This window comes from Dendropsophus ebraccatus, chromosome 7, assembly GCF_027789765.1.
Source record: "Dendropsophus ebraccatus isolate aDenEbr1 chromosome 7, aDenEbr1.pat, whole genome shotgun sequence".
Lineage (NCBI taxonomy): Eukaryota > Metazoa > Chordata > Amphibia > Anura > Hylidae > Dendropsophus > Dendropsophus ebraccatus.
In genome coordinates, this window is record NC_091460.1 from 46,100,780 (window position 1) to 46,115,534 (window position 14,755).

A 14,755-nucleotide genomic window follows, 5' to 3' on the forward strand; every position below is an offset into this window, starting at 1 on the left:
CAACACTAAAATGAGTGCAATCATGATGTGGTGACATATCTGGGTCAGTGGATGTTTCATCGGGTCTTTTTTTCAAAATGAAAAATACTTAGTAAACCATTCAGGACGCTTCATCTCCTGCTCTTTTGTTTCTGTTTTCGATGACACGTTGCATGGATTACGCCTTGGAATTAAAAACAAAACAATACAAAAAAGAATTTCATTGTATACACATAAAATACAAAGGAGAACTTGGTATACAGTGCTGAAAGGGTTGTCTCATGAAGACATACCGTACTTTATTAATATGGCCAATTTGGGAATAATAACACTCGGCTATCAATCTATTCAAAAAGTTCTAGGAGGAATAAGAGAGGAACAACACAATGCAAAGTTCTAAGAACAGATGTCCTATTAATAGTAATTGTTAAAGGAAACCAATTAATAGGATTTAGGATTCCAAGATACAATAATGATGTTCTGAAGCATGCTGCAGCGTTTCCTACCATATAAACTGCTTGTTTGTTGTTGCCTCTATCTTCCCAAAAATGTAGTTTTATTCTTTCCCGAACTGTATACAAAGAAGCTCTAACTAGTCATGTGGGCGGCGTCTCTCCCGCAACTAGTCACAGTTCCATGTTTGTAGCCACACCCCTCCACGCTGTAATCCCGCCTCTGAATGATGTCGCTACTCCTAGTCTGTGAATCACGCCCAAAGAGGCGGAGTTGAAGCAAAGAGGACTTCTCCCTGATTCAGTTAATATATTGTTTTTCTGTTTAGTAGTATGATTTCAAATCCCATGGGGAAATCCTGGACATTATGGAAAGAACCACATGGAATTATAGTCATGCTTGTTGTGGTGAGTTTAGGTGAATTTTTTTTTTAACAACAATTTGATGTCTATCCCCTGGCAAAATTTGGTCAGGGGCAGAAATTGGTTTTCAGTTGTTTTTTTTCCTGGACCTATGTGAACTGGTAACAAGGGGAAATTCTTCCCTGGATCCAAGTATAGGCAGATCATTGTAAGTAATTTTCCATGTGACCCTCCTGTCTTTAAAAGTGCAAGTCAGCTCAGGAGTTCACCTTGGGGGCAATGGGCCTTCCACCTCCTCCTATTATGTTATTATATACTTGTCATACTGTATACTGACAGCCGAGTACAGTGCTGAACAATACCGTGCATGTGACCATGCAACCAAGAGAACTTTGGACTCCCATTCTCAAGACTGGTGAAAGTCACAGTGGTCAGACCCCATAGATTTGAAACTCATCACATATTTTTTGGTGAGAAAACCCCTTAAAGGCTGGTGCCTATGGGATCCCAAGCTGCATCACAGTGGCTTGTATATTGGGAGATAGTGTATGTGTTTTTATTATGGGTGCTCTGGGGCTGTTACAGTATGGCTATTGACGTGTTAAGGACTGACAAACACATCCCATATGTATCGCAATTTAAAAAAAAAATAGATTTTAAGGGCGCTATTACAAGCTGCAGTTTTATAGCAGTTTTGCTTGGGTTTTGTGATGCAGTTTTATAGCCAAACCCAGACGTGGCTCATAATGAATAAGCTAATATACGGTAGATCAGATCAGATGCTGCATCTACTCTTTATTTAATCCAATCTTGGTATGGAGAGTGGAATATAATCTCATTCGTTATTATCCATACCTGGGTTCGGCAAGACAACTGCAGTGTGTAAGAGCGCTCTTAGGCAAAATAACATTAGATTATAGGCTCACACTGGTACCTGTTAGGACGTATGATATCTAGAAGCTGCGCCGGTTGTCTGAAAGGATATCCAGGCTTGACGGTGTGGTCTAAACTAGGAGAATTCCGTATCGGATTTGTTGTATTTTTGGTGGTAACATTATTACTGAAGCTTTTGTCATAAGCTGCTAAATTAGGAACACTAATAACACGGGTCGGTATCTCGCCAAGTTTCTTTTTCTGTAGGATAGAACAATTGGACCACTTTATATAGCAGAAACTGGTCCCAGCATGCACTATATACAGTTCATAATGAATGGCAGGCTGTATGTGGAGTTTTCAGAAAAAAATACTATGGCTATTAGGAGATTAGACCAATCCTTGATCGTGCTACATAGATTCTGCTCAGATTGACCCCAAAATATAATAATTTCATAAAATAATAAAGGAAATTTGCTTTTAGACCTCATGCACATGGTCATATTATGGCTAAATCTCTGTAATGAGATAAACTTTAAATTTTTTACAAATTAGACAGGAAAAAAGTGTGGCCTGTTGGGCACTGCCTGTAAAAAACACTGATTTACCTCTAGAAGCAATGTTTCTAGGGAACAATATATCCATACACATTGGGTCCATATTCTGCTGTACAAGCACAATGCTGCTGTTCAGAAGTCCTAAACTAAAGTTTTACTAAAGTTTTTTTTCTGTACCCTCAATCTGCCCACCCCAAACCACTTGTACCGTCAGATAGCTGCTTTCAAGATCTGTCCTGGGGTCCGTTCGGCAGGTGATGCAGTTATTGTCCTAAAAAAACAACTTTTAAACTTGCAGCCCTGGATGGGGAGGAGGATTGGAGGGGTGGTGCAAAGTTAGGGCACAGACACTCTAGGCCACGACAGTTTGACACAGGGCTGCAAGTTTAAAAGTTGTTTTTTAGGACAATAACTGCATCACCTGCCGAACGGACCCCAGGACAGATCTTGGATTAAAAGCAGCTATCCGAAGGTACAAGTGGTTTGGGCTGGATAGATTGTGGGTACAGAGTCACTTTAAATTGCTCTCCAAGGACATACTGACGTACTACTGTACATAGAGAGATTTAGGGTTTTCCTAATAAGAATGTGACAGTATCCTACTTCTACCTACAGAATCAACAACTATTGTCAAACCTCCCCTCTGTTAATGCAGTTGACAAGAAGTGAGTATAAAAATAAATAGTAAATAATGTTCTTATCACTGTAACTTATGAATTACTAACATACATACATATTTTATGTGTTTTCTTACCTTTAGTGTGGGCGTTAGGCTTCCACCATTTGGATTGCAGGAAAATGACTGACTCCTATGTGTTTCTTGAGTAATCGGCATCATATCATCAGTAAAGTTTTGAATTTCCTGTAAAAAATTACGTATGATAAAAATCTTATCTCTTCCCAAGAAACACAGACAATGGGAAAGATGTATCAAAGGTGGTGGATAAAAAAGGTAAGGCAGCCTCCCAACACAACCAGCCACGGAGAAGAAGCGCAGTCTTTTCTGGGCTCCATCTTCCGACTTCCGTCTGACCCAGCCTGATCAAAACTTTTGATATGTCTCTATGACATGTCAAAAGTTTTCTATGATGACAGTGACACTTTAAGGCAAAATATAAAGGTGGAGAGTTTTCTTAAAGAGTACCAGCAAAGTTAAACTCCCATCCATTTTTTTAGATGGATGTCATAGAAGGATGCAGGCCCATGCTGGGTGGTTGGGTTGCCAGGGCAAGTATTCTATGTCCAGAGAGTTCTATGTATGAGTACTATTAAAGGGATTATCCAGCGCTACAAAAACATGGCCACTTTTCCCCCTCTCTTGTCTCCAGTTCAGGTGCGGTTTGCAATTAAGCTCCATTTACTTCAATGGAACTGAGACAAGAGAGGGGGAAAAGTGGCCATGTTTTTGTAGCGTCCAATTAGAAATGGGCTTGTGCATGGAACAATAATAATAATAATAATAATGATAATAAATAAAAACTCGCTGGATGTACAATTGCCTCAGCAACCTAAGCACCCAGCACACTATGCATCTCTCCACATCAATCTAAAGAACAAGCAGATGTTCAACTTTAATACCTTTTAAAAATAATTTAGATATAATATATACACAATAATAAAAAACTTACGTGCACTGCAGTTAGAGGGAATCCCGGCCAGAGTGTATACACATAGTATACACTCCGGCTGGGATCGCTAGCAGCCGTACAAAAACTGACATGTCAGTTTTGTGCAGCCGCTACTCAATGAATAGCGGCCGCACAATCCTGACAAGTCACACAATGAAGAGTGCGGCCGCACTCTCCATTGTGTTCAATGGTGAATTAGAATGCGCCTGGGTCACAGAACAGCCGGTGTCATACGCCGTGCCAACATGGCCTTAAACTGAAAAAGACCAACCACATGGTTTTTTCATGTGACGCGAAAACCGTTTCGATTTTCACATGTCCGCTCCAATTGTAATCTATAATAGCTTCATGACAGGACCTGCCACGTCCACCACAGCTCACAGACAGTTGTGGTGCTGCAGTGATACAGGCAAGTTTCTGCCTATTCTACATATCCTCACTGTCAAGCAAAAGAATACAGTTAAAGGACAACTCAAGAAATGTACTGTATATAAGCAACTAAGCCTTCCCTGTATCATTAGTATTTAAAATGAATCACAATTGATCCAGTAGACCTATAACTATCAAGCAGTATTGTTTGTATGGTAATCTGTAAGGTTAACTAGTCTCACACATACCTGAAATCTTGGAATAAAAGTCGTCTTACCAGTAAATGTTTAATAATCTGGTCTTTATCAGTCAGCTTATCCTGCAAGCAGTTTATGAGATGCAAATCCTCTGGACGGGAGAGTTTCTTTCCTGTATCTTCTATATCTTTGAGCCTGTGTTTGATAGAAATGGAATCAGCTTGTAATCGGAGGCTCACATTCAATCTCACTACAAAGCTATTAAACTATAAAGACTCAAACAATAAAAGAATTAGGACACAACTAATGAGCGGTGTTCATACTGGGCTCAGTACCAATCCAAATCATGGACTATTACTGTCTGTAATAAAATGGGCCTTCTCTGTCTATTCACTGTATGTGCTGCTCTTTATTAGACCAAAAAGAAAGCATGGATAACGGGGGAGGGGGGGTTCCCATTGAGCTGGATTATGTAAGGGAAGAGACTGGCAGTCTATAGCTATGTTCACATGATGTAAAAAAAAAAAGGGGGCCGCCTTCTTTATTTATTTATTTATTATGAAAAGACGTCCGTTTTGCCTGCAGTGCATTAAAGTCAATGGAATGGCGAGCGTCCAGTGCACACAGTGTATTAAATAACAGAAGTTGTCTGCATGGACGTCAAAATAATCATGACAATTATTTTCGGACGTGTTTTGCAAACAGTGGACGTTATTTTTTAGTTTATCTAAAAAGTTTTATCCGCCATAATGGTCGATAATTGGTCAAATACAGCCGATATTTGCTTTGTGTAAAAGGGCCTAAAGCCAGGAATGGATTTGAAAAGAGGAGAAATCTCAGTCTTTCTTTTATGACCTGTTCTTTATTTATAGTCTGTTCCTGGCTTTGGCTTAAAAAATCTGTCAGATAAATCTGTGTAAACTCAACCTACACTAGAATAATGTCCCAACAGACGTCCATGCGGCTAAACAATGAAATATCAGACTCCATTTTAAACTCAAAATGACGGACATCATTTTTTCTTTTCAAAGATGGGAGCCTATGAATGATAGGAGAAGGCAATGGGTTTAATGGTCATCATCTCTCCTTAGGGTAGCTTCACACGTACCGACTCGCAGCGTTAATAACGCTGCGAGTCGGCTAGGTCCTGGCAGATCACAACATACACACAGCGGTCTGAACGACCGCTGCCTGTATGTAATTCTGCCGGCCGCTTAACCCCTTCTGTTGCCGCCTGGCTCCCGCTCCCACTCTGTATACATTACCTGTCCTCGCTGCACAGGGTCCCGGCGTACTGCTCTAACGCCCGGCCAATCAGTGTGTTGCCCTGCCGCAGCCACTGATTGGCTGGGCGGGAGAGCAGTACGCCGGGACCCCGTGTAGCGAGGACAGGTAATGTATACAGAGCGGGAGCCGGGCGGCAGCTGAAGGGGTTAAGCGGCCGGCAGAACATACACGCAGTGGTCGTTCAGACCGCTGTGTGTATGTAGTGAAAGTGATCTGCCAGGACCTGACAGACTCGCAGCGTTATTACGGCTGCGAGTCGGTACGTGTGAAGCTACCCTTAAGGACATCACCAATAGGTGCAAAAAGAAAGTCGGACCCAACAAGTAGCAAAACAAGTCCAATTTTACTTACAAGTAGCATGCAGTAGGGAGCCACCCAAATACCCGCCTTGTATCACAATAGAAAGTAAAGCATGGCAACAGTGTAAAACAGTACAAGTAGTGCAAGAATCACTTTCAGCAACACAGGAGCCAACCTTGCCAGTAAATAATCTCCCACTATAACAGAGAAAAGTGTCTATTTTGATAACATGGGCCCACCCTGTCTCTCCCCCACCAAAGTGGGAGATGCAGTCCAGGGAAGAAACAGTAAGTAAGGAGGTGCGGGCAGATAAAGTCATATGGGCCCCCAACTCAGAAATGGCAAATACAACCTAAGAGATGTTACTGAACTCACTCAGCTTCTAGTGCAACAACCTTCGCCTGAAGAAAAGACTGGGCATTGCTGAACTTGGACACCATGGCTTGGATTTCCTTTTGGTGGCTTTGTCTCACAATCTCCAGTTCCATTTTTTGCTTTAGCTTAAGTTCTTCCTGATGTCTTTTGCAAATAAGAAAATATATAATAATAGATACAAGAATGCATAAAATAATGAGATTATAATTGACTACATTGTTCATCCACTGCCCCATGCCCCTATGCACTCCTCCTCCTTATATAAGCCGAGGGAGTGTCACCAATTTACCTAACATTAAAGCAGATCTGTCTTTACGTTATGCAGTCCTGTATAATATGGCGACAGGTCCAGTAAAAGGCACAACAATAGTTAATGGCAGATATTAAAGAATACAATTGCCACATCTATATTCAGCCCGAGCACTGGAATTGATGATAAGTACAGTTTTTTTATTTGTTTGTTTGTTTGTTTTTTCACTTTTTGTCCTGGTCCCTATGGCCATTTTTTTTTTAATTATCAGAAAGCCCCTTTAGACTATACTATACTTTTAAACTATGTTCACACATACAGTATTTCCGTCATTTTATTTTAACCAAAACCAGGAGTGGGTTAAAAATACAGAACCTGAGAAACTCTTTCCATCATAATTTTTTCCTTTCAGTTCCACACCTGATTTTGGTTGAAAAAATACCAAAAAAAAACAAAACACTGGCAAAAACTCCTATGTAAACATAGCCTTAGGGTGCCCACACATACAGTTTTTTTGTGGCAATTTCCTGCCCTCCAAAAAAGCAAGAAAAAACGCTAACGTGGCGCATGGCCTTTTTATTCTTCATGTGTTTGTGTTTTTTCTGGCTTTTCTTACTTTATTTTTTACTTTATATGTGAATTGTTTGTGGTTTAGGTGTTTTTGTGTGTACCAACATGGCTGAACTTCTTTTGTCTCTATCATGACATAGTTGCTGGACCAAAAGGGTACAAAAACACCAGGAAAAAAAAATGCCATACACTCAGCAATGGCATTTTTTAGACAACCAGAACATTCCCATTGAAGTCTGTGGGAGAAAAACACCACAGTTTGCAAAAAAAAAATGCCACAGAGGAGAAGAAAACAGCAAGGGGGACATTTACTAAGAAGTCTAATTTGTGGGATTTTTCTAATGAGGATTGGTGTTATATTTTGGTCCAATATTTTGTGACTGATTTATCAAAATGTAGCACTGCCTTAGTGAATGTAAAAAGTCACAAAAAAAGTTGCAGGAAAAGGCGCAAAAATTTCGCAAGCATATTCCCCTGGTACTGATCAGATGTAAACCTGCACCTGTTTGTGCGACTTTTTTAAAAGTGGCAAATGATAAATTAGGCGCTAATCCGGGATTATGCCAACATTTGGGTGAATACTCAAAAGAGCCAGATTATAAAAAAAGTTGCATCTAAAAAATATTCACCCATCAAACACTGGTTTATAAATAGAACTTAGACCAAAAATGGGTGAAAAATCCAATTATTCACCTTAAAATAGGCACAAAGGGGCATATTTACTAACAAATCTAAAAACACGATTTTGTCAAAGATGTTTTGGCATAATTTCCAATCCAATGTGTTTAGTCAAATTTATGTAAATTGTCTAATAGCATAGTAAATGTGTCTTAAAAATGGTCTTTTAATTAGTCTAATAAATTCACCTGGTTCGGAGCAGACGTAGTGATGCGCCAATATATGCGACTTTTAAAAAAATTGCGCAGTTAATAAATTTAGCTAAAAAAAACAATTCTGGCGCACTTTCGATCTAATTAACAACAAAAAATCTAATTCAAAAAGTCGCATCTAATTTGGATAGTCTTGTCTAAAAAAGCTTCATAAATTCATATTAGATTTATTTTGAGGGCAGACTAGATATATTAGACTAAAAACAGGCGCAATTAGTTTGATAAATGTCCCCCAAAGTCCTTGATAAATGTCCCCCTATGTGTGTAAGGCAGATCATAAACTTCTATTAACTTCCAGCTAACATCTGGCTGCTGGCGTTTTTGCAACAGAAATTCATGGAGTTGTTGTTTTTTTCTTTACGATTATAGGCTAAGTTCACACAATGTAAATTTTCTATTAATCACGGCCGCTGTTGCCGATTTGCAACAATGGCTGTGATTAATAGAAAATTTACTTGCACTGCACTTAATGGAATCCCGAAAGGAGTGTATACACATAGTATATGCTCCAGACAGGATCCCTAGCGGCTGCAGGAAAAACTGACATGTCAGTTTTGTGAGGCCATTATTCATTGAATAGCGGCCGCACAACACTGACAGCTCACACAATGGCTCCAGCCGCACTTTACATTGTGTGCTATAATGAATTTGGATACGGGCACACACGGATGTGCCCACATCCCAATTCAGCACAAATCAAGTTCACTGCAGTACCGGCCGAGATGATCTTCACTGACACCGACTGTTCTGTGACCCAGACGGATCACAGAACAGCTGATGTCATACAGCGTGTGAACCCGGCCTTAAGGCACTGGAAAGCCAGCCTCAATGTTATTTTCACCTGGTTTGCTCTTCATTCAGCTCCAATGCTTCCTGTTGGGACATGGTAACCTCCTTGCTAAGAAGTTCCACAGAACCCCTTAAGACGGCATTCTCCTGTTCCAGTCTGGATATCTCCTTTTCAAACTTTTCCAAATTAGTACTTAATTTTTTTAACTGGTTCTGTGAATTTTCTTCCTAAAGATGACAATGGAAAGCTTTAAAACATAACATTTTATCCAAATGAGAGATACTTATCCATTTCAAACAAATCCTATGTTCATGTAATATTGAAAAAGATTAAAATATTAGGAAGCACAATGCAGCTTTGGCGTCCTGGTTTCACATCCCACCAAGGACAACATCTGCAAGGAGTTTGTATGTGTTTCTCTAGGTTTCCTCCCACACTTCAAAACATGCAGATAGATGAAATTAAGATTGTGAGTTAGATTTAGAACAGCAAAGAATTGCATAAAAAAATGCACTTGGAAGTGGCCACACATCGGGAATTATATTGATAGTGCAGGAGCCAGGGAGGTAAGTGTGAGGTTTTTCTTCCTTATTCACTCATCCCCCACCCCCACCTCATATATATAAAATTGCATAAAATTGCATGAAGCATGAATAAAACTAATGCAGAAAATAGTGCATGTGGGACACCTAGTGGTCTTAATTTTTCAAATCACGTGTCTTTGGTTTAAACATTTTTTTTATTTTAAAATGTTATTTCACATATATATATATATATATATATATATATATATATATAAACTGCATTAGAGGAGAAGAAAGATGCGGGGGCACTCACCGTTTAGATGCGCAGACTTTATTTCATGTGTGCTTTAAAATACAGCAGGTAACATCTGAAGCGGGTGCAGACGCCAAACACTATACACACGAGCTATGACAGCTGTTTCACGCGCATGAGCGCTTCGTCAGATATATATATAGGCTATGTTCACACAGCGTAAAAGTACAGCCGTTGTTGCCATCGCCTAGGAACATTGTATTTTCTTCTATGGGATCCCGGACGGAGCGTATACACATCGTATACGCTCCGGCCAAGTTCCCATACGTGTAACGCCCGGAGTAGTGGATCCACTGGACCGGCACCAGCGATGGCACAAACCTCACCAGGGAGCGGAGTCTAAGGGGCCGCTGGTTTTCACCAGAGCCCGCCGCAAGGCGGGATGGACTTGCTGCGGCAGGCGACCCCCAGGTCGCTACCCCTGGCTTGGTTGCTGGTGTCGGCAGGCGAGGCGTGGCAGGAGATGGTACAGGCAATAGTCTGCAGATGAGAGAGCACGTGACTGGCTGGACACAGGAACAGGTGGAGTGACAGGGGAACAGGAACCAGGAACAGGGACAAGGGACCAGGTAACGGACAGGACTCAGGAACAGGGACTAGGGACCAGGTAACGGACAGGACACAGGAACAACAGGGAGCTGGGCCAAACGCTATGGGAAGCATGTAGAGGCTCCAACACAGGGGACAGGGCATGCTGGGATTTATAGGGGAGTGATTGGTGCAACTACCAATTAGGAGCGCACTGCCCCTTTAAATCTGAGACAGCCGGCGCGCGCGCGCCCTAGGAGGCGGGGACGCGCGCGCCGGCCGGCACAGCGAGAGACAGGAGCGTGGAGAGGTGAGGCGCCCCCCGGGGCCGAACGTGTAGCAGCGCCGGGTCCCTGCACCGGGACCCCGGCAGCTGCATAAGATGGGAGGAGGTCGCGGCGGCGGCCCGGAGCATGGGACGCCGCCGCGGCCGTGACAGTACCCCCCCCCTTTGGCCTCCCCCTCTTTCTAACCTGCAGGAACCTTTTGATGAGATCTTGGTCCAGGATGTTAGCCTCGGGTTCCCAGGACCTCTCCTCAGGACCAAATCCTTTCCAGTCCACCAGGAAGAACCTTCTACCTCTGACAGTCTTCATAGCCAGAATGTCCTTAACAGCGTAGACGTCGTCAGAGACGGCTTGAGGAGCAGAGAACGAAGACCTATCGGAGAACCGGTTCAGGACCACTGGTTTTAAGAGGGAAACATGGAAGGAGTTCGGAATCCGCATAGTGGGGGGTAGGCGGAGTTTGTAGGTGACAGGGTTGATGCGTCTTAGCACCGAGAAAGGACCGAGGAATCGAGGGCCCAACTTGTAGCTGGGGATCTTGAGTCGGACATATTTGGCCGAGAGCCAGACTTTGTCACCTGGGAGAAAATTCGTGGCAGGTCTCCTCTTCTTATCAGCCTGGTCCTTCATGCGTTCCGAGGCTTTGAGTAAGGACTGTCGAGTTTGTTCCCAGATCGATTGCAGGTCAGATAACAACTCCTCCACGGCTGGGACTTCAGAGGATGGAGAGAGAGGCAGAGGAGGACGAGGATGATGCCCGTAGACCACATAGAAAGGGGACTTGCCTGTGGAAGTCGAGTCCAAGTGGTTATAAGAGAATTCTGCCCATGGGAGTAGATCGGACCAGTTGTCTTGGCGGCTTGAAACAAAATGGCGTAGGTAGTTGCCCAGAATCTGATTGACTCTCTCCACTTGCCCGTTGGTTTGAGGATGGTAGGCCGATGAGAAGTCCAGCTTCACTTGGAGTTGCGAGCATAGGGCACGCCAAAATTTAGAGACAAATTGAGAGCCTCGGTCGGACACAATGTGAAGAGGAAGTCCATGCAGGCGAAAGATGTGTCGGAAGAACAACTGAGCCAGACGAGGAGCAGAGGGCAGACCAGGAAGGGCCACGAAGTGAGCCATTTTAGAAAAGCGGTCCGTCACCACCCAAATAACTGTATTGCCCGCAGATGGAGGTAGGTCAGTGATGAAATCCATCCCAATGTGGTGCCAGGGATGATCCGGGACTGGCAAGGGCAATAGTAGGCCGGCAGGTCTTAGACGGGGAGATTTATTCCTGGCACAGACTGCACAGGAAGCCACAAAATCCTTGACATCCTGGAGGAGATTGGGCCACCAGTAATGACGGGAGATCAATTGCCCGGTCTTTTGGGCTCCTGGATGCCCGGCTACCAAAGAGGAATGCCCCCACTTCAAGATGCGTTTACGGAGTGCGGGACGCACATAAGTCTTCCCGGGAGGCAGTCTCTGCAGAGCAGAAGTGGCAACTGGTACTAGGCGGTCGGGAGGTATTATGTGACGAGGAGATTCCTCTTGCCCCATGACATCGGATGCTCGGGATAATGCATCGGCCTTTAGATTCTTCTCGGCTGGACGGAAGTGGATGGTATAGTTGAACCGAGAGAAGAAGAGGGACCACCGAGCCTGCCTGGGATTGAGGCGTTGAGCCGATTGGAGGTAGAGGAGGTTCTTGTGGTCCGTGTAGATGTTAACCGGGTGTTTAGCCCCCTCTAATAGATGACGCCACTCCTCCAGTGCCAACTTAATGGCCAGGAGTTCACGGTCCCCAATGGTATAGTTCCTCTCGGCAGGGGAGAAAGTCTTAGAGAAGAACCCACAGGTTCTGGTCTTGTCTGATGTGTCCCTTTGCGAGAGAACGGCTCCTGCGCCCACAGAAGAAGCATCGACCTCGAGAGAAAACGGCCTGGAGACATCCGGGCGGACTAGGGCAGGAGCGGAGGCAAAGGCAGACTTGAGGCTATTGAAGGCTTGTTCGGCCTCTGGAGGCCAACGTCTGGGGTCCGCCTTCTTTTTAGTGAGAGCCACAATGGGTGCGACCAGGGTAGAGAAGTGAGGGATGAATTGCCGGTAATAGTTGGCGAAGCCCAGGAAACGTTGGATAGCTCTAAGTCCCACAGGACGTGGCCATTGAAGGACAGCTGCGAGCTTGGCTGGATCCATTTGTAGGCCCTGATCGGAGACGATATAGCCAAGAAATGGAAGACTGCGCTGATGGAAAACGCACTTCTCAAGCTTGGCGTATAGATGATTGGCCCGTAGTCTTCGTAGAACCTGACGCACTAGTGCCACATGAGTCTGCTGATCCGGGGAGAAGACCAAAATGTCGTCCAAATAAACAATGACGCAGACATAGAGGAGGTCTCGGAAGATATCGTTCACGAATTCCTGGAAGACCGCTGGGGCATTGCATAGGCCGAAAGGCATGACCAGATATTCGTAGTGCCCATCCCTGGTGTTGAAAGCGGTCTTCCATTCGTCTCCCTTACGAATTCGGACCAAGTTATACGCTCCCCTGAGATCCAGCTTGGAGAAGATCTTAGCTCCACGAAGACGGTCGAATAGTTCCGGAATAAGCGGAAGAGGATAGCGGTTCTTAACGGTCACCTTATTTAAACCCCGATAGTCTATGCATGGGCGGAGGGAACCGTCCTTCTTCTGAACAAAGAAAAATCCGGCGCCAGCTGGAGACGTGGATTTGCGGATGAAGCCCTTTTGTAAGTTCTCCTGGATGTAGGAGGACATGGCTTCAGTCTCGGGCACAGAGAGAGGGTATACTCGACCACGTGGAGGAGAAGACCCAGGAAGGAGGTCTATAGGGCAATCATAGGCCCGATGGGGTGGTAGTGAGTCCGCCTCCTTGGCCGAGAAAACATCGACAAAGTCTTGGTAGTCCTCCGGTAGCCCGGATAGAGGCTTGACACAAGCAGGTGACCTTGTAGAGCACTTGGGTTGAGGAGATCTCAGACACCGGTTATGACAGTCCTGACCCCAGCTGAGAACCTCCCCAGTTCTCCAGTCCAGCTTAGGGGTATGGATTTGCAGCCAAGGAAGCCCCAGCAGGAGGTTGGAAGAGGAATGGCGCAAGACATAGAAGGAGATCTTCTCCTGATGTAAGGCTCCCACCTGGAGGACTAGGGGTGCCGTCTGGCTGTACACCGCTTCGGTAAGAACCTCCCCCGTAACCGAAGAGATAGACCGGGGTTGGGCTAGCTGGGTCACGGGTAGCCGCCATCTTTGGACCAACGAAGCAGAGATGAAACTGCCAGCAGAGCCAGAGTCGATGAGGGCAGTAGTCTGGAAAACTTGCCCAGAGGGTGTCTGGATGGAGACGGGCATAGTCAACCTTGGAGAGGTGGCATTCACACCTAGGGAGGCCTCTCCCACCGGACCTAGGTGCGGGCGTTTCCCGGACGCTGAGGGCGTTGGGGACATCTCTGTCGATAGTGATCCGCGCCACCGCAATAGAGGCAGAGATTCTGGTCCAGTCGACGGTTCCTCTCATCAGTCGTCAGGCGAACACGTTCCACCTGCATAGGAACCTCTGGAAGCGACTGGGACATAGGAGCAACAGGATTCTGGAACACCGGTGCCAGCCGAGGATGGCGACGGGGCAGACTCAGACGCCGTCCTTGCCGAACCTCCTCCTCTCTCTCGGAAAACCTGGTGTAGACTCTGGTAGCCAGTAGAATAAGATCGTTCAAGGAGGTAGGCAGATCCCGGGCAGCGAGCACATCCTTCACTTGGCTGGACAGGCCCTTTTTAAAGGTGGCAATCAGAGCGGCCTCATTCCAGTCTAGTTCCGCAGCCAGGGTGCGGAACTGGATGGCGTAATCTCCAACGGAGGAAGTCCCTTGGGATAAATTGAGGAGAGCAGTCTCAGCCGAAGACGCACGGGCAGGTTCCTCAAAGACCGAGCGGAACTCGTCCAGGAAGATTCGAAAATTGGCAGCAACCGGATCATTACGGTCCCATAGTGGCGTGGCCCAGGCCAGAGCTCTTCCCTCCAATAGGCTGATAATGAAAGCCACTTTAGAGCGCTCGGTGGCAAACTGACTGCTTAAAAGTTCGATGTACATGGTGCATTGGGTCAGGAACCCTCTGCACAACTTGGGGTCACCTCCATATTTACTTGGGAGAGCCAGTCGTAGTTTTGAAGAGGCTGTCGGAGGTGATGACTGCTGAGCTGTGGTATGCTGTTG

The 14,755-nt window shown here is 45.0% G+C and overlaps 1 protein-coding gene across 3 annotated transcripts in view; it reads right to left on the reverse strand.

Annotated features, from left to right (window-relative positions):
• The window catches only part of FAM184B (family with sequence similarity 184 member B), a 71,659-nt gene continuing 56,904 nt past the window's right edge, over positions 1-14,755 (reverse strand). For all 3 annotated transcript variants that reach the window (XM_069976471.1, XM_069976472.1, XM_069976469.1), the window contains exons 9-14: positions 8,932-9,107; positions 6,381-6,524; positions 4,499-4,613; positions 2,979-3,086; positions 1,729-1,928; positions 1-163 (exon numbers count right to left, since the gene is read on the reverse strand). In XM_069976471.1, coding sequence (XP_069832572.1) covers positions 73-163; positions 1,729-1,928; positions 2,979-3,086; positions 4,499-4,613; positions 6,381-6,524; positions 8,932-9,107 — 834 coding nt within the window. In that variant the 3' untranslated portion in view covers positions 1-72. The remainder of the gene's footprint in view (positions 164-1,728; positions 1,929-2,978; positions 3,087-4,498; positions 4,614-6,380; positions 6,525-8,931; positions 9,108-14,755) is intronic.